Here is a 21,609-nt window from a genome sequence, read left to right on the forward strand (position 1 = left end):
AAGGTATAGAAAGGCCAGAGAGAAGAAATAAAGGGTGGCTTTTGGGACTGTGCTCCACCCATCAAATGTACATATGTCTGTCTGCCTATATGTATGTGCATATTTACATATGTAGGTTATGTGTATGCATGTAAATATGCATGCACACTTGTGAAATTGATGAAAAAGGTGGTCAGGCTGAGCCAGAATGTGAGTGTGTGTATGTGCATGCGTGCATTCGTACTTTTTCATTTCTTTCCTCTCTGACTCATGAAGTGGTACAGAACTCTGAGCCTCTTGCCTGGCTATCAAGGAACACTTGAGTGAGAGAGAAAAGAGCTCAGATAACTAAGCTTTTTTTCCTTTTTTAAAAAAGATTTATTTACTACATATAATAGTAATGCTGTAGCTATCTTCAGACACACCAGAAGAGGGAATCAGATCTCATTACAGATGGTTGTGAGCCATCGTGTGGTTGCTAGGATTTGAACTCAGGACCTCTGGAAGAGCAGTCAGTGCTCTTAACCACTGAGCCATCTCTCCAGCCTGAGACAGGGTTTCTTTGTGTTGTCCTGGCAGTCCTGGAACTTACTCTGTAGACCAAGATGGTTTCAAACTCACAGAGATCTGCTTGCCTCTGTCTCCCGAGTGCTGCAAGTAAAGGCATGCATCAGCACCAGGCTTAGTTTTCTTTTTAATAGAGAAACCAACCAGAACCAAAACAAGTGACTCAAACTACACTCACCTCTGGCTCCGCTCAGGGATGTCCAGCACAAACCCGAACATCATCTCGGCTATCTTATTGGAGCTGCAGGTTGGAGTCCTGTCCACCTCTACAGCGATGGACAACATCCTCTGCAGCTGACACACAATCCTGGATCCAGAACACAAGACAAGTGAGTGAGAAGACACAGAGAGAGGCTTCCTGATGCTGGAGAAGGTGCTCACCAGAGTATACCAAGCAGAGAGACAACTGGGTGTGGAGGTGCACACCTTCAGTTCTGGCACTTGGAAGGCTGAGTAGGCACCAGTCTGATCTACCTACTGAGTTTCAGGCCAGCTAGTTACCTATTGAGGTTTTGTCTCAAAACAATAACAGCAACAAAACCAAGTGAACACCACCAACACCAGAACAGAGATTATTAGAAGGTCTGCATAACACACAGGCCAAGGAGAGCAACCCAGCCCTTAGCTTGCTTGCACTCAGCAATCCATCCTGAATGCTTCCACAAGTTCATATGTGAAACCTGTAGAATCTGAGGGTGAGCTACATAAACAAGATGCTTTCAAATTAAAGCAGATCCATACAATCCTAAGGGTCTAGAAAACTGTAAGGACCATCTACGCTGTAACTTCTCTATTTTGTAAATGAAAAAGCAGGTCAAGGATGACTAACATTATTTTAATTTTTTTTGTAGAAGACACACATGTTATTTAATTTTTAATAATTTCAATTACTCAATATTTTTATATATGAATTCTATGTATTATGTGCATGCCTGGAACCATCCTAGAACAACAGAAGGCCCTAGATCTCCTGCAACTGGAGTTCTAGCTGCTGTGTGGGTGCTGGGGATTGAACCAGGTTCCTCTGGAAGAGCAGTCAGTGCTCTAACTGCTGAGCCATCTCTCCAGTCCCATCATGTAAATTTTCTATTAGTGGTTTCTTTCTGACACAGCACTTCTGAGACCAGCCTCAGAATTTCCAGTGGTGAACCCTCACCTTCTCTCCCATCAAACACAAATATGGCAGAGAGGCAGACACAGCACTGGGAGGCTAAGCAACACTTCAGAAGCGTGGCTTTGGCTTGACAGAACTCACTTAAACACATACTATATGGTGGAAGAGCACTGTTTTCAGAAAAACTGCAGACAGAGCCAAAATAATAGAACAAAGCAGGCTAGCTTCTGACTCTGAAATGGGACAGCTGTAAGCTGCTATACTGGCTCTGTCCAAATTGGATCAAGTCCTTTGTTTTTTTAAAAATAGGACAATTTCATTAGTGTTTAAAAGAAAGCAACAGAGCAGGTGAGATGGAGGTCTTGGCAGCAATGAGGTAGGAGATGGGTGAGAGTTACAACTCCCAGGGAGCAGGACGGCTCATCAGTGGAAGTCTGAATGGATACATGGGGTGGATGTCTTCAGAGAAAACTGTAGGGCAGAGCAGGCTCAGGACTTTGCATCCACAAAAGGGAGCTAGAAAGAGGCAACATTCTCTGAATCAGAGAGAGAACCTGTAAGCACCTACCCTTCTTTTCTGTGGATGGACTAGTGTATGTCACACAAGGATTCTACATAGTTATACTCACAATCTTTCTTTTCTTTCTTTCTTTCTTTCTTTCTTTCTTTTTTTTTTTTTGAGAAAAAGTCTATGTTACAAGAGTTGGTAGTTTGGGGCAAGCTGTTCTTAGGACCAGTCCTATTTGTTAGATACCAAACCCTCAAAGCCCCAGAGACAACTCTGCCTGCTCCTTACAGTTGACTGGTGTTCCTGGTCAGGTTAGGCTGAGGAGGCTGATGGTCACCGCTAGTTTTCGAGACCCCTGTTCCTGGAGCGGTCTGGGTCTCATCTTGGGGTGGAGTTAATTCAATTTCAGTCACTGCTTTGACCAGCCACTTGATAACATCTCTGGAATACAGAAGAGACAAGAAAAGTGGGCACAGCTGCTGTGCCTATAGAGTTTAGACCTGCACTCTGGCTTACACCAGGCTTCCAGACCAGGGATTCCTTCCTCCAAAGGCGACCAAGAGGACCTTTAGGTTATTTGCAGAACCTAAGCAAGCCTAAGATCACACATCAAACTACAGCATGACTATAAAAGCTAACTGAAATATCAACACTTTTCTTTCTTTCTTTTTTTTTTTTTCAGTTTCATACCCTCAGGAAAACTTTAATTGGATAATCACTCATTCAACAAATACCAACAAGCATCTTCTTTGAATAAGATAGGAAAACTTGGTACATTTTAGTTTTTAAAGATGTGCTTTAAACAAACCTGGGGCTCTTTAAAAGTTTATTTCCCAGGATTTTAGAGCAGTTAAAATTCAGCTCCCCAGTGAAGTTCCTCGCTGTGCTCACACAGGAAAGTTGGGTTTCCATTAGCTAACAAGCTTCCAGGTGGTGCTGACACAGCACACATTTGAATGTTCCTCTCTGTGGGAAGCAGAGGTGCAACTTCTATACTTAACCTGCTGATGACAACCCACACTACAACCTTCCTCATAGCCTTGAGTTTGCAGGGATCTAAAGTTGACTCGTAGAGAATACATGCAAACAAGAAAATTGGAGATTTCGGCACAAGGCACACATTCCACAGCACAGTTCTTGTTCATCTCGGCAGGCTGTGTTCACACTGCTGGCCGTGGCTGTGTTCTGTGCTGAAGAGCTGTCTGCTGGTAGACCAGAAAGCTGCAGCTTCAACAGTTGTATCTTCAAAAAGGCCACCTGTTATTCAACGAAGCTATTATTCAGGAACACCTTTGGAAGATACACTGCAGCAACTCCTTCAATGCTCTGGCTTCCTCTCCAACCAAGAAATTTGTCCTTAAGTTTAACCGAACTGGCCTTCACGCAGTATTCTGACCTGCTTTCTTTGCCTTTAATGCAAGGGTAGCTGCTTAATACTGTGAGTGGGGCAGATGAGAAATCCCAAGTTAGAAACACTGCCCTCGAAAGCCTCATCCCAGCCTCTGGTTCTGTACTTGTCTCTAACCTTCATGTTGGTTCTCCAGGATTCCAGCTCCATGAGCAATGAGGCCCATTAGCTAAATTCTTTTGGAAGCCTGACACCCTCAAACTGTGCAGTTGTTCCTGTGGGCACATCTCAACACTTTTCTTTTTTCTCCTCCCGTGGTACAGGCGACTGAGCCTAGGAACTTGGGCACCCCTGTCTGTCAGACACTCTACCCGTGGGTTGACCTTCAACATTTCCCTATAAGTTATATATTAGTAACATTTTATCCCTGCTGTGGCAGGCACCTAACAGAATACCTTGAGGGAGGCAAGCTTTATCTCAGCTCAGAGTTTTAGTGGCTTCAGTCAGTGGCTGCCTGGACCGGTGCAGTCAGGCACAATATCCTGGCAGCACATGGCAGAGGCTGTTTTTCACTTCTTGGTAGATTAAAAAACAAAACAAAAAAACAAAAACCCACCAGAGAAATGGGGAATGTAGGAAGTGGCTAGTGTGAGCTGTTGCACTGGCTTCGTCTAAGGAGGCCAACAACTCCAAATAATGTGTATTGAGACTCCATCAAGGAGCTGACACACTCATTAGGGCAGAGCCCCCAAGGTCTACAGGCCTCTGGAAACACCAAGTGCTTTACTAATCCAAACACTGGATACTCACAACAGTCTCCTATAAACCATATCATGGAAAGCACTCTGGGGGGCAAAGATGACTTTCCAACCAGTGACACTTCCCAAGTAGGTGGGAAGCAGGACTGGCTGACCAGGTAGTCATCTGCTCTCTGTCACCAGGCATCATCTATTAAAGGTAAGAACTGGGGCTCAGGATATGCACTGCAGTCACCCTGTACACAGGCCTCGGGCTCGCTCTATCAGGAAGGCCAAAGCATCTCATAAGGTTAATCTTTATTTGATGATTACTAATTCTAAGTAATCAAGATTTTAAAAAGTGGCATTGAATAGATATACAGACATCTTCCCTCCTAAAACCAGTTAACCCTAGAGAAAATAAAATTGTAACTAACTGGCCTGGATGTGATGGTGCACATTTTAATCTCAGCAATCAAAAGGCAGAGGCAGGTAGAACTTATGAGGCCAGCCTGGTCTACACAGTGAGTTCCAGGACAGTCAGAGCTCTATAGAAACCAAGTCTCAAAAACTAAAAAAAAAAAAAAAAAAAAGTAATAATTTTAAATAGAAACATGTAGGGTGACTTCTTAAAAACATATTTTTCAGAATGCAAAGATCATTTTTCACCTTAAAATGGCCTACAGGATGCTGAGTGCAGTGCATGATTGAAAATCTATAAGAGTCCCTTTCCAAATAGTTTGCCCCCACCTTCCTCCTCTTTTTTCCCAAGGTTTCAAGGCATAGCCCTGGCTGAGTTACCAGAGTCCTAATATCTGATTACCTTACGTTGTGGGGCTGTTTGTCACATGACAGAACAGTGTTTGCAATGGATTGCTGTAGGTGCTGCCGCTGTCTCCTCAGGATCTGCTGGAAGTCATCTTCCAGGGTCTGCACCACATAACGTAGAAAGAGAACTCGTCCAGGCAGAGTTTGTCCCTGTGGAAGAAAGATGAAGTCAGGGCTACTTTTCGGTCTCTTGGATGACAGGAAAGTGTGGGCTGCCATGAGTCAGCATGTTTATCTGTATCAGAGAGAAATTTCTGGACACAGCAGGTATTCTGAGTCATGGCAATAAAAACTACCAACTGTTTCCCAAAGTGGCTGTATTATTTACAATCTCACCAGCAATGATTCAGACTTAGTTCTTCACAATCTTGCCTAAAAATTCTGTGGTAAAATATATACTATATTACATTTCTATCTTAGCCATTTTAAAATAGTGTTATAGTTTGAATGTATATCCTCCACAGGTTCATGATTGAAGGAGTGGTCCTTAGCTGGTGTTTAGAAGCTTTGAAACCTTAGGAAATGGGGCCTAAGCAGATGAACCAGATCCCTGGGAACATGCCTGTAGAGGGAGCATGCCTGTAGAGGGAGCATGTCTGTAGAGGGAGATGTCTGTAGAGGGAGATGTCTGTAGAGGGAGAAGTCTGTAGAGGGAGATGTCTGTAGAGAGAGCATGTCTGTAGAGGGAGAAGTCTGTAGAGAGAGCATGCCTGTAGAGGGAGATGTCTGTAGAGGGAGATGTCTGTAGAGGGAGATGTCTGTAGAGGGAGAAGTCTGTAGAGAGAGCATGTCTGTAGAGGGAGAAGTCTGTAGAGAGAGCATGTCTGTAGAGGGAGCACGTCTGTAGAGGGAACATGCCTGTAGAGGGAGATGTCTGTAGAGGGAGAAGTCTGTAGAGGGAGATGCCTATAGAAGGAGATGTCTGTAGAGGGAGAAGTCTGTAGAGGGAGATGTCTGTAGAGAGAGCATGTCTGTAGAGGGAGAAGTCTGTAGAGGGAGAAGTCTGTAGAGGGAGATGCCTGTAGAAGGAGATGTCTATAGAGGGAGCACGTCTGTAGAGGGAGATGTCTGTCCTTTGAAGTCCTTTCAAGTATTTGCCACTGTGAGGAAAAGTCTGATACAGTAGTCAGCTTACACATAGTCTTGCCCAAGGCTACAAAAGCTTTCATTCTGCAAAACTGATTGAACAGTGGCTGCTCACTTCTCACCCTTCCATCCTCCAATAACAGCTACTTTCTTTCCTCCTGTTTGTCTTGGCTTTTAGTTCTTGGCAAGGCATAGACATCATGGCCAAAGGACCACCCCCCAGACTGAGAAGATCTGTTCTTCCAAGGAATGTCTCAGAATGCTTCTAGTCTCCAACTTCCTCCAACCAGGACCAAGCTCCTCTAATACCATCAACTATAAACCAGCCAGTGGACCAAAAGTCCTCATTTGGTCACTTTGTTGTTGTTGTTTGTTGGTTTTTTTTCAAGATAACCCTCAATGTCCTGGAACTCTCTCTGTTGACCAGGGTGGCCTCAAATGAGATCACCTGCCCTTGCATCCAAGTGCTGGGATTAAAGGCCTGCGCCACCACTGTCCTCTAGTCACCATTTAAGGAACAAATCTACAAACTAGGGGCAAAACCTTGTAGCAGGTATTTGCTACTTGTAGGCTCTTGTTCTTACCCCTTATTTCCCCACCTTCCCAACCCACCCCCTCCCACCTTTACCCCTATGTCTAGATAGGAGAGTAAGGATGGGGGGAGAGGGATAATCCTGAATCTAATTTCTTTCCTTGTTTCTTCTCTGGGCACTAGCAAACTTCTTTGCCTACTAACAAATAGCAGTCAAATGCCCCCCCCACCAAGTGACCAACAACCATCAGCCCTGCCTCTCAGGGCCCCTGCATTTGTGTACCCTCTGAAAAGTTCCCAAAATCTCAAACATCAGTCACAAAAACCATCTGTAGCTGGTGAAACAACGCCTCTGCTAGAGCACGAGGCAAATCACTGCCAGCTGCTGCAGACAGGCCAAAGCAGCCCACAGCCCCATGACTGGGATCAGAAAAACATTTCTTATATTTCTGTGTTTTTTTTTTTTTTTTCACTACAAAGCTTTAACACATGAGCATTCCTAGCATTTCAGGAGAAGGTAATTATATTTTATTCGTAATTTACTTAAAGGAAGATATGTCTAGAAATCTATCCATTTCTTCTGTGATCACTTTTTTTCTCAGCATATGGTTGTTCACACTAATCTCTAATGAACTTTTGTTTCCATGGGGCCAACTGTGCTAGCTCCTTTTTCAACTGTTATTTATTTAAATATTTTGTTCCTTTTTCTTCATCTAAAGGCTTTATCCATTTTTTTCTTTTGAGAATGAACTCTTGGGTAGTGACTTTTTTTTGAGAATTAGTTATTTGAAGAAAGTACCTTTTTTAGTATGTACAGATTGAATTCATTTAGGGTAAGACATTTAGCAGTGTGGCTTAAAATTGTTGCAGTATATTTGATCACACTGTGAACTCTGAGATTTTGTTACTTACTGAAAAAAAAGTTTCTAGTCATGGTGTGGCTCAGCCCTTAGCACTCATGTTTAATCCCTCTGGCTGGAATATAGACATACCCTTAATCCAAAACAATGAATGCAACTTTAGATTGTAGAAGGAAGTACCCATGCTTGAAAGCAGATAAAGTGACTAATCAGAGATTTGGCAGAATAGGATATGCCCAGCTCTCACAAGAACAAAAAGGAAAAAGAGGCTACTTAGGAGAGCACCACAGAAAAAAGAAGTAAAAAAGAGAAAAGGCAGAGGCAGTTTACCGGGACAGTCATAGAGACAGAGAGAACAAGCTAGACAACAATTAAGACAGAATGAGTCAGAGAATGGGAAGAAGCCAGAAGATTAGAATACATTGACAAAGTTAGTATGAGGCCAAGCAGAGCAATTCAGGGGGCAGCAGAGAGTAGTTAAGATTGAATCAGTCAACTTGGAGAGTTTGAGCCAGAACAGCTGAGTTCAACCAGCCAGCCAGAGTTCAGAAAGAACTAGGAAGGTTGAGCTTATTCAGCAGTAAGTCCAAAATCATTCTAGGCCTAGATTAGATTGTGCAGAGACTAGAAATTTCTAGGCCTAGGCAGTAGGTTTTGGAGACAATTTTAACAGAAGAATAAAAGTTACATTGACATGGAACTGTCACCCCTTTTCTAGTAAAGCCCACTTTAGGCATGTGCACTCACTGTCCTTATTCTGTGTACACAGTATGTGTGTGTATGTGGGTGGGTGCATGCACACGGAAGGCAGAGAGCAGCAGGCATTCTGCCTGATCACTGTCTCATCCCTTTGTGTAGGTTGATGTCTATATGCAGGTGAAGGCTGGCACTAGTTAGGTCAAAGCGACACATGATTGGACAGTAGAGTGTGGGGTGTGGACAAAGTTTTTGTAAGGCCGGAGAGAAGGGGAAGGAGAGGAGAATCAAGATGGAGCCAGAGGATGATCTAGATCCAAGTGGTCTTAGTTGGTGATAGGTAGGTATGTTTTTAAGGGTTTCTATAGATCAATTTGTCTTATCTAGGTGGGCCGTTTATATCTTTGTCAACTGGTTGTAAGCTTATTGTGTGAATGTATTGTGGATTGAGTATTTAACATATAAATTTGATTCTTAAAATATTGAGTCATTTTATCAGGCTGTGGGGAATGTGAGCAAAGTTCCCGGCTGGAGAGAGACAGCTGGGAGGGGATGGCTCTTGGACAGAGAGAAACAGCCAGCCAGGGTGAGCAATTGCATTATATGAATGCTGGGGATTTGAACTCAGGTCCCTGTGCTTGCACAGTAAATACTCTGCTGAGCCATCTTCCCAGCATTATGCACTATACTTAAACAACAACAACAACAACAAAATCCCCTCAAATCTAAACTTTTGTGCTGAATGGTAGTGATGTACACCTTTAGTCCAAGCACTCATGAAGCAAAGGCAGGAGGATTCCTGAGTTTGAGGCCAGCCTGGTCTACAGAGTGAATTCAGGACAGCCAGGGTACACAGAGAAATATTGCCTGAAAGCAAGCAAGCAAACAAAAACTTTTAGTTTAAATATTTATCATGTTTATCTGTTTATATGTGTGTGTCCATATGTTTGTGAACATGCACATGATCACACACACTTGTGTGGACAACGCATGGAAGTCAGTTCTCGCCTTCTGCCACATGAGTCTAAGGCCTTAAACTCAGCTGTCAAGCTTGACACCAAGTTCCGTTACCTGGTGGTCCACTGTGTTGGTCCTCATACAGCACACTTTAAATGGACATATAGCATGCTGTGTCTTCTATGGCAGTTAATGCTAGAGAATGGCTTCTGAGAGTCTTTTCCCTCCTCCACTCTGTCCTCCTGCCTTCATGTTTATTCCAGGATCCCTAACCTTCCATCTCTTGGGGGATTCCTCATCTCCATTCTCAACTCACCGTGCTCACTACGGGAGTGCTGAGTCACCAAAACACAGGAGCTGTGTGACTGGGAATTGGTTCTGGGAATCCAACTCAGGATGTCACGCTTTTACTCAATGAACGCTCTTGCTAGCTTTGCCTCTATGTCCTGTGCTTTCTTTAATTTCCCCAAATGGCTTGTTCCTACTGCTCATGGTCTCTAGCTTTCCCTGCTGCTTGCCTGTGGAATTGCCTGCACTTCCAGTAGCTGTGACACAGAGACTATGCCCCTGCTCTAACACAGGCACGGCAAAAACTAATCTCCTGAGCAACCCCAAGACAAACTGGCACACAGCATGGTAGGCCTCCTTTAGGAAGGAGTTGAAGAAGTGGTTTCTCTCTGGATGTAGCTTGTAGCATTGAGGGGAAGTACCTGAGCATGGCACACACTACAGAATTTCTACCTGGGTAGATGGAGGTGAGTTAGACTACTCTGTAGCTACTCTAGTCTCTGGAGCTCTCAGGAGTCTTGATTTCCATGTGCTATATGGTAGTTTGGATGAGCCCTTCCCCATAAGTCTCAGGCATCTGAGTACTTGGTCCCTAGTTGGAGGTGTTTACAAGGTTTAGGAGTGGGTATGTCACTTCCTTCTTGGTAGAGGCATGTCACTGGTAGGGGAGGGCTCTGAGGTTTCTAAAGGAGGTTTCTAAAGCTCCCACCATTCCCATTCTCTGTCTCCTGCCTGTGAATTAAGATGTAAATCCATGCTCCACCATCATGGACTCTAACCCCTTTGAACCATAAGTCACTTGTACTGGAGATGCCAGAGCCATTAGACATCTGCCAGAAACTGTATATGCAGGCAGTGGAACCAGCTCAAGAGAGAAGCATGTTGCAGGTAGCAAAGCTGGAAGGTGAAGTCATCTAACTTCTTTGACATCAAACAGGATTTGGAGTTTGCTCTGTTGTTTCCCTGTGGTTCAGCATTTCCTCCCTTTGGAATAGTAATTTATATTCTGTGCCATTGTAGAGGGAAGTGTATAATATGTGTTTTGAGATTGAGCTTACACTTTAAAAGACTACTTGAGTCTCAGAAGAGACTTTAAACTTTTAAATGGTGTTGAGACTGAAAGACTATGGGATTTTGAAGTTGGACCGAATGTATTTTGCATTATGATATGGCCATGAGATTATAATGGCCAGGGAGTAAAAGGTAGTGGTTTGAATGAGATTAGCCCCTTTAGTTCATATACTTGAATACCTGGTCCCTGTTTAGTGGAACTGTTTGGGAAGGATTGGGAGGAGGTGTGGTTTTGTTGAAGGAGATGTGTCATTGGAGAGTGCCCCTTTCATTCCCAGGATGCACTCTCAATTCTTGTTTGTGGATCCAGATGAGAGTCCTCAGCTGCTGCTCTAGTGCTGTGCCTGCTGCCCTGCTCCTGCTACACCATGCTCCCACTATGCCAGTGATGGTTCTTACCCTCTGAGATCTTATGTTATAAATAAAATAAAGCCTTCCTTCTAAGTTGCCCTTGGCCATGGCATTTCATCATGGCAATAGAAAAGTAAATAAGATGTGTTGTTACCACAGCATCTCTATTGGAAAGCAAGGGTCTGAAGCTTCTTAAGTTTGCCATCTTGCTGGTGTCTCCCTTACTCTTCTTGATGCCGTGCCTGGGATCCCATACATCCCCATTTTGGCACTTAACCTCCTGAGAAACAGAATCTGAGAATATAGTTTCAATTTTCTGGATATCTGGAAATGTATTTGTGTATTTATTTATTTAATGTGTATAAATATTTTGCCACATGTATTTATGTCGTTCACTGAGGTCAGATCCCTTGGAATTGGAGTTACAGGTTGTTCTAGGGTTTTACTGATATGAAGACACTGTGACTAAGGGAGCTCTTATTAAGGAAAACATTTAATTGGGGCTGGCTTACAGGTTAGAGGTTTAGTCCATTATTGTAAACATGATAGCATGCAGGCAGACATAGTACTCCAAAAGGAATACTACATCTACATGCAGGCAACAGCAGCAGACTGTGTGCCACACTGCATGTAGATTGAACACAGGAGATCTCAAAGCCTGTCTCCATAGCAACACACTTTCTCCAGTAAGAACAAACCTACTCCACCAAGGCCACACCTCCTAATAGTGCCACTCTCTATGGGCCAAACATTCAAACATATGGGCTGTTTGTATTCACCTCACAGATGGATACGAGCCACCATGTGGGTACTGGGAATTGAACCTGGGTCTTCTGCAAGACCAGTCAGTGCTCTTAACCACTGAGCCATCTTTGCAGCTCATATCTTTATTTCATCCTCATACCCAAACTCACAGTTTAGAACCTCTTTGTTGAATTAACTTAGAGTATACAGACAGAATGCTGGCAGCTGAACTTGGAGGTTACTAAAGACAGAATGTGGAAATTTTTTTTCTTAGATTACTTACTTTCTACCTTTTGTTTATATTACGGAGTTTATGCCACTTCTTTTTGCCTACTGTGTTGCAGAGTGTAATAGTTGACAGTTCCACAAAATGATTTTCAGCACAAACTCACTGTCTGTAGAACTCATTCACACTGCTCAGCGGACAGATTGCCTTTCAGTTCTCTGGTGCTCTAACATGAACCCTCCCTGGCTGTGGCAGTCTCTCTCACCTGAGTGCCAGCTCATGGCTGTCTTATCACTAATCACTCTGATGCTTTCCTAAGATCTCTTGAATTGTTAAACTCACAGACCTTATACATTGTATGGTAGGCAAGTGCCCCACCTTGAGCTGTAGCACTAATAATGTTTTCAGTTTGGTCTCAAGTAGAGAATACATGAATACATTAGTATTTGAGTTGGGAGACAGCATGGTTTAAAACTAATTTTTTTGCTAGGGTAGGACCATCAATAGGAAAAAGTAGCAGAGATATAACTAACATGTTTGCTTTTGTTTTTTACTACTTCTCTTTGTAGTTAAATTTTCTTCTGTGGACCAGTGAGATGGGTCAGTGGTAAAGGCAGTTGCTGCCAAGCCTGAAACCATGAGTTCAATCCCCAGGACCCATGGGATGGAAGACGTTGTCTTCTGACTTCCACACACATCACAGTGCTTTCAAACACACCCCATACTCAAACCCACACACAAATGCAATGTAAAAATTTCTCTTTAAAAGGTATGTCCTCATAATTTATGTTACCTCTTCCTCCATGACATAGGTGAGCAGTCTCCAGTCCCACTCCACTGTCTTGGCATTGGCTGGATGCAGCCTGAAAGTCAAGTGATATCAATTACAATTCTGGAGACTTTAGTGACAGAAAGGATAGAATCTGGAAGGTGACAAGAGAAAAAGCCACTTCTTATCATAAGCAACATGGCCTACCCTCCAGGACCACAGCATGTCAGTGGAGGCCAGCTTAGAGCCAGTGAGTTTTACCTATCAGGACTGCATGAAGCCTGTGATTTGTTGAGCTAATCATAATATTCTATTCTTCAGTTCACCATGATTGTCTAAAAAATGGACTCATATGTCATGTTAACCCAATTATAATACAACTGTGTAATTACCGAAGTTGATTTTCTAACCCAAAATACTATAAAAATCTGAAGATAAAGACTATATATAACTGGGTCCCAGCAGCAGTCCCATTTAGGAAAACAGTATCAAATAACATTCTCAGGTTTCTAATGAGAATAAGTCATTACATTCTTTTACTGGCAATTAAAGCCAGTTTTGATTAGGCTTCCTGTCACTTGCAATTAACATTATTAAGGAAGCTCCCAGGTCATCTGGATAACAGCTTAGACAAGGAAAGCTGTGGTTCCCTAGAAGGCGTGGCCAACCGGCTGTAAGGATGCGTACTGTTGGATTTTCATGAGAAGCATGTAGGCCTCCTTGAGGACATCCACAGTCTCAGTGCCACTGAGCAGGATTTTCTGGATGATGTGAGCCACAATTTCTCTGGGTGGGTAATGTTGGGGTGAAACAAAATCCATTAAAAACTGCACAGTCCCCAAAGGAAAGTTTTCTTCAATAGTGTTTGTCACCATTCTTAGTCTTCGATGAGGGATGGGTTCTAATTTCTGACCCTTGCTCTGTAGAGACAAAGAGATAGATAGACATCAGGATGGGTTCTACAATTCCTAAAGGCAAGAGGTTCTGCAATAGGTTGAAAACAGCAACATTTTCTACATTTGAAATGTTTTATTAAAGAAAAACAACAAAGCTTTAAACAAAAAAAAAAAAAAAAAAAAAGTCTTAACGATGTGGGAAAGTTAAAAGACAGAAATTCTAAATTTTACATACAACATAGCTCCATCCATATTCAAATGTAACAAAGGGGAATATACCAAAGAGCTAAGAGCAGTCTGAGAGGGGCTTTGATTTCCTGATCTTCCTGCCTTCACCTTCTGTGTGCTCAGATTATAGGTCAAGAGATTTAGGGGCATGGTCAAAGGTATATTAGACACTTAATTACAGGTAAGAAAACTTGAGCATGTTGTATTGTTAAAAGAATAAATACCACTTTTTTCACCCTCTCTCCCTTCCTCCCTTTTTCCTTTTTGAGGGTATAACATGGCCCAGGTTGATATGGGATTTACTGTTTGTAGAAGCAACTGGCTTTGAACTCTTGATCCTCTTGCCTCCAACTCTCAAGCACTAAAATTACATGCATGTACCACCATGCATGGGTTTTAACCATTACATTCTATAAACAACAAAACCAATAACAGATACATATGTTTTGTACTGGCTGGTTCTCTGTCAACTTGATACAGCTGGAGTTATCACAGAGAAAGGAACCTCAGCTGAGGAAATGCCTCCATGAGATCCAGCTCTAAGGCTTTTTCTCAACTAGTGATCAAGGGGGGAGGGCCCAGCCCATTGTGGGTGGTGCCATCCCTGGGCTGGTAGACATGGGTTCTATAAGAAAGCAGGCTGAGCAAGCCAGGGGAGCAAGCCAGTAAGTAACATCCCTCCATGGCCTCTGCATCAGCTCCTGCTTCCTGACCTGCTTGAGTTCCAGTCCTGACTTCCTTTGGTGATGAACATTGATATGGAAGTGTAAGCTGAATAAACCCTTTCCTTCCCAACTTGCTTCTTGGTTATGATGTTTTGTGCAGAAATAGAAACCCTAAGACATGTTTTGTTTTTTTTTTTTTTAAATCCTAATTACTTAAAAATATAAATGGTCATGTATAAAAGGGCAACTGGGAAGGGAATCCATGAAATTCTTCATAATAAAGCTGTCTGATACACGGCAGGTGACTTTAAACACATCAGTCACTGTTTAAAAAGTGACTGTTATTTTATGTATGCACACGTGTCTAGGTGTAGAAATGTACATCTGAGTGTGGTGCCTACAGAGGAAGAATAGAGCAGTGGGTGCCCTGGTGCTGTAATTACCCAAGGTCACCAGCCACCCTATGTGGGTGCCAAGAACTGAAGCTGTCTTTCCAGCCCTACCTTTCTGACTTTTAAATTTTACCCATTTCCTTTGTGTGTGTTTATTAGGACAAGTGCATACCACAAACGCAGGGTCAGAGGACAATTTATGCAAGTCAGTTCTCTACTTTCATCACGTGGGTCCGGGCCATAGAATACAAGTTGTCAGGCTTGGCAGCAAGAGCCTTTAGCTCCTGAGCTACTTTGCTAGCCTGGAACCAATTTAAACCGATTTAAAGGTTGAGGGTAAAGTTCTGGATGGAGAATAGCCTGTGAGACTATGGAACTAACATTTTTGTCCACGTATAGCTAATTAAGTTCTCAAATGGAAAATGGTATCCTCATTAAAGTTTAAAACTGATTTTCTACTTCTAAACTTTAAGGAATGATTTGAGGCACTGAAGCGGCAAGAGTCTCCTCTCTGTGATAAGGGAAGTGTAAGGAACTCAGGAAGAGGATAAAACGGAAGACAAGAATTTGATGAAGGCCAATGACAAATCAGATACAAACACACACTTCACACACATCACCTCATTTAGTGTCCTGAATTATGTTTTTACCTCTGCTTTACAGATGGGAAGGCCAAGGCTCACAAAGAAAAGTGACTTTTACAGTATGGGGTTTTAAGTGTGGCCTAAGATCTTAACACAGATCTTAACACCCTCAAGTTGGGAAAAGATTAAAAAGAAGTTGTTTATCTTTGTCCCATTTTCTAATGCATGGACTTTAGTCACAGTAGTGTTATCAAAGACATCCCAAGAAGGGTGAGTGTGTCAGCTTACCTCCCGTGTATCCTTATCTGGTATTAATGTCTGGAAGAAGAGATGATGTACTGGAGGCCGTAAGAAGTACTTCAGTCTATGCAGGCAAGGTCTATTGTACACCCCAACTTGTGGTATTTGTCCTTGTATCTGGGCAGACCCAGGGTTGGCAAACTGTGGCAGTGATCTCTCTTTTCTGGATGAGCTGTCTGTGACAGTGAGCCAAGGAACTTTTTCTAAGGAAAATCCAGACGGTGGAGATAGTGGGTTAGCAGAGCAACTTGGAGAGGACGGAGTTGAGATATCCATAGGAGAATCACGATTTTGCACATCACTTGGGGAAGATTTCGGCCTGTCTCTTGCTAAGTCCAATAACTCTTGTGGTACGTGTGACACATCTCCTGATAAGTTTGGTGTATCTCCAAGTGACTCTGACATATTGCCTGGTGACTGTGGCACACCTCCTGCTGACTGTATCACATCTCCTGATGCTGGTGACACACCTCCTGTTGGCTGTATCACATCTCCTGATGCTGGTGACACACCTCCTGTAGACTGTATCACATCTCCTGATGCTGGTGACACACCTCCTGCTGGCTGTATCACATCTCCTGATGCTGGTGACACACCTCCTGCTGACTGTATCACATCTCCTGATGCTGGTGACACACCTCCTGGTGACTGTATCACATCTTCTGATTGTGGCACACCGCCTTGTGACTGCATTCTATCTCTTAATGACTGTGGCACACCTCCTTGTGACTGTATCATATAACCTGATGCTGGTGATGCACTTCCCGGTGACTGTATCACATCTTCTGATGCTGGTGACACACCGCCTTGTGACTGTATCACATCTCCTGATGACTGTGACACACTTCCTGGTGACTGCATCCTATCTCTTAATGATTGTGGCACACCCACTGATGACTGCATCATACTTAATGACTGTGTTATACCTCCTGATGACTGCATCACACTTCTTAGTGACTGTGTCACACCTCCTGATGACTGTGTCATACCCCCTGATGACTGCATTACACTTCTTGGTGACTGTGTCACACCCCCCGATGACTGCATCACACTTCTTAGTGACTGTGTCACACCTCCTGATGACTGCATCATACCCCCTGATGATTGTGTCACACTTCCCGATGACTGTGTTATACCTCCTGATGACTGCATCACACTTCTTAGTGACTGTGTCACACCTCCTGATGACTGCATCATACATCCTGATGACTGCATCACACTTCTTAGTGACTGTGTCACACCTCCTGATGACTGAATCAGATCCCCTGATGACTGTGTCCCACCTCCTGATGACTGCACTACACTTCTTAGTGACTGTGTCACACTTCCTGATGACTGCATCATACATCCTGATGACTGCATTACACTTCTTAGAGATTGCGTCACACCTGATGACTGTGTCACACCTCCTGATGACTGTGCCACACCTCCTGATGACTGCATTATACATCCTGATGACTGCATTACATTTCTTAGAGATTGCGTCACACCTGATGACTGTGTCACACCTCCTGATGACTGCATCATACATCCTGATGACTGCATTATACTTCTTAGTGACTGTGTCCCACCTCCTGATGACTGTGTCACACATCCTGATGACTGCATCATACTTCCTGATGATTGCATTATACCTCTTAGTGACTGTGTCACACCTCCTGATGACTGTGTCACAGCTCCTGATGATTGTGTCACACCTCTTGATGACTGCATCATACTTAGTGACTGTGTCACACCTCCTGATGACTGCATCATACATCCTGATGACTGCATCACACTTCTTAGTGACTGTGTCACACTTGCTGATGACTGTGTCACACCTCCTGATGACTGCATCACACCTCTTAGTGACTGTGTCACACCTCCTGATGACTGCATCATACATCCTGATGACTGCATCACACCTCCTGATGACCGTATCACACCCGCTGGTGACTGAATCACATCTCTTGATGACTGTGTCACATATCCTGGTAAATGCATCACTTCTGGCGACTGTGACACATCTCCCAGCAATGGCGGTACATCTTGTAGTGACTGTAGCACGTCTTGTAGTGACAGTGGCATGTCTTGGAGTGACCATGGCATATCTTGCAGTTGTGTCACATCTTGTGTATATGACACGTTTTGAGGTCGGCCTAGAACATCTTGAGGTAAGCACAGAGTGTCTTGGGATGGGTATAGGGGGTGTCGAGGATTCCATGATAAGTCTTGAGGTGTTCTTGGCATATTCTGCTGAGGGCATGGTATATTTTGGGTAGAGCATGGCACTTCTTGAGGTGGTTGAGGCAAAGCTTGGAGTTGGCACTGCACAGTTTGTGATGGGCATGACAGGGCTTGTGATGGGCATGACAAAGTTTGTGATGGACATGACAAAGTGTGTGGTGGGCATGACAGGGCTTGTGGTGGGCATGAGGAAGCTCGTGGTGGACATGGTGAAGCTCTAAGTGGGCATGATAAGGCCTGTAGTGAGCATAGCAAGCCTTGTGATTGGCAAGGCACATCTTGCTCTGGGCATGGCAAAGAGGTCCTCTGATTGCTGTTGCTGCTGCTGCTGCTGCTGCTGCTACTGTTGCTTGTGGAGAAGGAGCTAACATCTGAAGAGAGCTGTAGGCTTGTCAAGAAGCTAAGGTCACCTTTATATGGGATTGAGCTACAGTTTGGTTCTGGTGGATAAACAGAGTCCTGGCTGATGGATGTAGGGGGTCGAGAACCTTCAAACATGTTTTCCTCCAACAAATCCAAATCTACAGGATCATTGTTAATGATCCTCTGTGCTGCAGGCTGAGAGCCTCTATCTCCCTGGGCTTCCATCACTTCTTTGCCTGAGAGACTGGTAGATGTCTGGAGACTGGGTGGCTCCTTCTGAGAGGAAGCTACAGGTTCTAAAGTCAAATCAAGAGTGGCAATAGGCCTGTTTTCTTCCTCACTTCTTGTCAGATCAATCACACAAAGTCCATTCCGATCTTTTGTTCTCGTTCGGGTTTCTCTAGTTAAGTCAATGAAGTCCTGTTAAAGATTGTGAGAAGAGAAAGAGTGAGAAGAGAGCCCAGTAACTTTTTGAGAAATCTAAGGTTATAGCTTTTAATAATGAATATCATTTTACATTTTCATTTCACTGATATTTCTACATATGCTTACAGTGCTAGTGATTGAACTCAGGGACTTGTTTATGCTGGGTAAACGCTCTATACCTGAGCTATATCTCCCCCTTCTATGCATCATCTATAAATATTATTTTCTTTAGTTAACATTTTGCTAGTGTCAAAAGCTGTCAACTTCTAGATTCATAAGTCATGCAAATGCTAGATGTAGGAATGCAATGGGGGTATTTTTCCATCTGATTTAAGAAAGATAGGTAGTAGTAGAAAAAATTCTACCCCTGACAAACAGAAAGCAACCTTTGCTTGGAAAAGCAAACCCCAGAATAATTTGCAACAGAAGCTAAGCAAGATGGTAAGTTATTATGAGTACCCAGGTACTAAGAACATGCTGAGTGTTTGTCACAAGACTTGGGAGTCCCAAAGATTTTTGATTTCATTAGAGAAGACTCTCAAGGACAGACATATGAATAGTGATGTCCCCCCCTTCTACTTCTGTGCATCTCTATGTATCCTCCTGACTTCTTCTAACTCTGTGTTTTGTTTGTTTTTGTTTACTTCCTGTCAACTGGTTGTATGCTCAACCTATTTAATCTTGTTTACAATAAACAAAAAGCTCTTAAAGGTGTATGCTAGGGTTGAACACACCACAACTAGAAACATTTTTTTTCTAGTTAATAACATAATCTTGGTGAGAGTGTGTCACGGTGTGTATGTGATCAAATATCCTATAACATGGGCTGGAGAGATGGCTCAGCAGTTAAGAGCACTGACTACTCTTCCAGAGGACCTGAGTTCAATTCCCAGAAACCACATGGTGGCTCACAACCATCTGTAATGGGATCTGATGCCCTCTTCTGGTGGTACTGAAGACAGCAACAGTGTTCACATACATAAAATAAATAAATCTTAAAAAAATAAAATAAAAAACTTTGCCTACAATTCCACTTTTTTGTCTAAACAAAAAGGAAATATTTTTAACTCTAACAAAGTAAAACTGTTTACAATAATGAAGACATTCTGCCAAGCTTTCCACAATGTTCAGCTTGACACTAGATTTGGCAGGCCTATGATTAATTAATTTGAGTTAAAAGTTCTGTAAATGTTCCCATTAGTCTCCTATTAACTCAGCAATTTCAATGTCCTGAGCAGTTTGTAGAACAAACCTGATCTTTGAGTGGCGTTTGTCACTTTAGTGGCGATCCTGGCTAGGTAGAATATAACAGTCAACCCAAAGGTGTCCACTGTTTGTGCTAAAGCTGGCAGCATAAGTGGTATGGGAGATTTTTTCCAGTGGTTGGTGTTACCACAATCCAGATAGATTTGGAGGGTCCTATCATCTTCTCAGAAACCTCAAAGGTTATTGGATGTAGAAAACATTTTAAATGCCATATTCAACAGATCTCTGAAAGATTTGAGGACTATGATCTATTAAGTATATCTGAAAAACACAAACTTTGTTCCTAGACTCAAACCTGAAAACAGTACAGGAAGCTAGGTGAAGCTTATTTTGAGAATTAGTATTCTGCATGACTGCTAGTATCATGACAGGAAGTTTATATACATAAAAATCTTACAGATTTTGAGATTATATTTATACCTTAAGAAAAGTTTTAGAGAGCCAGATGAAAACCAAAAGATTGTGAGGTTAGTGGCAATAAACAGTTTTAGTCTTCATAAGTTAGTTTGGACTGGACAACTATCTGATCAACTATTCCCTCTCCTGATTGAGGAGATTTCTCCTGTTCAAATCTAATCTTTAATAAATCTTGATGGTATCCACTTTTCTTCTCCTGTGGAAACAAACCTCTTCCCCAACGTAAGACATAATCCAGTTTCCATTCTGAAGTCAACACATCTTGATACCTATAGACTGACTTGATTCAGCAGTTTTATCTATTATCCAATGTCTCTTCACAGCTGTTGTTTCTTTCTCATTAGCATTCATAAATGTTAGAGTTAATAAATCACTATGTAATCTATCTCTAGAGGTCTTTATTACCCCTTTCTGTTTATTAAGTGTATCTTTTAAAGTATAATTAGATCGTTCTATAACTGCTTGTCCTGTAGGATTGATTGTATGGTATGCTTGTAATGTGCTTTATGTTGGAATATACAACAAACAAACAAACAATCAAACCCCCAAAGCCCAGATGTTTCATTTTACTAGAGACATATGTTGAAGCACTCCCGGTCTTAGCTTGTAAGGTATTCCCATCATAACCATAACTTCTAGTAAATGTGTAATTACAGAATCAGTCCTTTCAGAACTTAAAGCAGTTGTCCATTGAAATTCTGAATATGTATCCATGGTATGGTGCACATACTTTAATTTTCCAAATTTCATTTCTTTGGTATCTTTTGGGTTACTTCCTGTAGGTAATGGAGTTTAGTTATACAAAGAACAGTATAATTTTCTTCGCTTGTTGCCAAAGGGATAGAGAAATCTTTATTTAAACCTTTGCTGTTAACATGGGATTTCTTATGAAAATCTGAGGCTTTTAGCACATTTCCTATTAATAGGACCAATTTATTGGACCTATTAATTAATGGACCAATTTCATTATCTTGTGCTAGAGGGCTTGGTAGACTCAAATGGGATAATCTGTTATGTGTTTTTTACTTTTTAAAGATTTATTTATGATATATAAGTACACTGTAGCTGTCTTCAGACACATCAGAAGAGGGCATCCAACCAAATTACAAATGGTTGTGAGTCACCATGTGTTGCTGGGAATTGAGCTCAGGACATCTGGAACAGTAGTCAGTGCTCTTAACTACT

General features: G+C 42.5%; 1 protein-coding gene across 1 annotated transcript in view; it reads right to left on the reverse strand.

Moving 5' to 3' along the window:
* SIMC1 (SUMO interacting motifs containing 1) overlaps positions 1-21,609 on the reverse strand; it is a gene marked incomplete at its 5' end in the record, with an annotated part of 41,164 nt that overhangs the window by 6,085 nt on the left and 13,470 nt on the right. The window contains 7 exons of the mRNA XM_080918945.1: positions 725-853; positions 2,457-2,609; positions 5,077-5,231; positions 12,686-12,755; positions 13,349-13,581; positions 15,715-17,381; positions 17,484-18,735. Coding sequence (XP_080775071.1) covers positions 725-853; positions 2,457-2,609; positions 5,077-5,231; positions 12,686-12,755; positions 13,349-13,581; positions 15,715-17,381; positions 17,484-18,735 — 3,659 coding nt within the window. The remainder of the gene's footprint in view (positions 1-724; positions 854-2,456; positions 2,610-5,076; positions 5,232-12,685; positions 12,756-13,348; positions 13,582-15,714; positions 17,382-17,483; positions 18,736-21,609) is intronic.

This window comes from Micromys minutus (assembly GCF_963924665.1).
Source record: "Micromys minutus genome assembly, chromosome: 1".
Classification (NCBI taxonomy): Eukaryota; Metazoa; Chordata; class Mammalia; order Rodentia; family Muridae; genus Micromys; species Micromys minutus.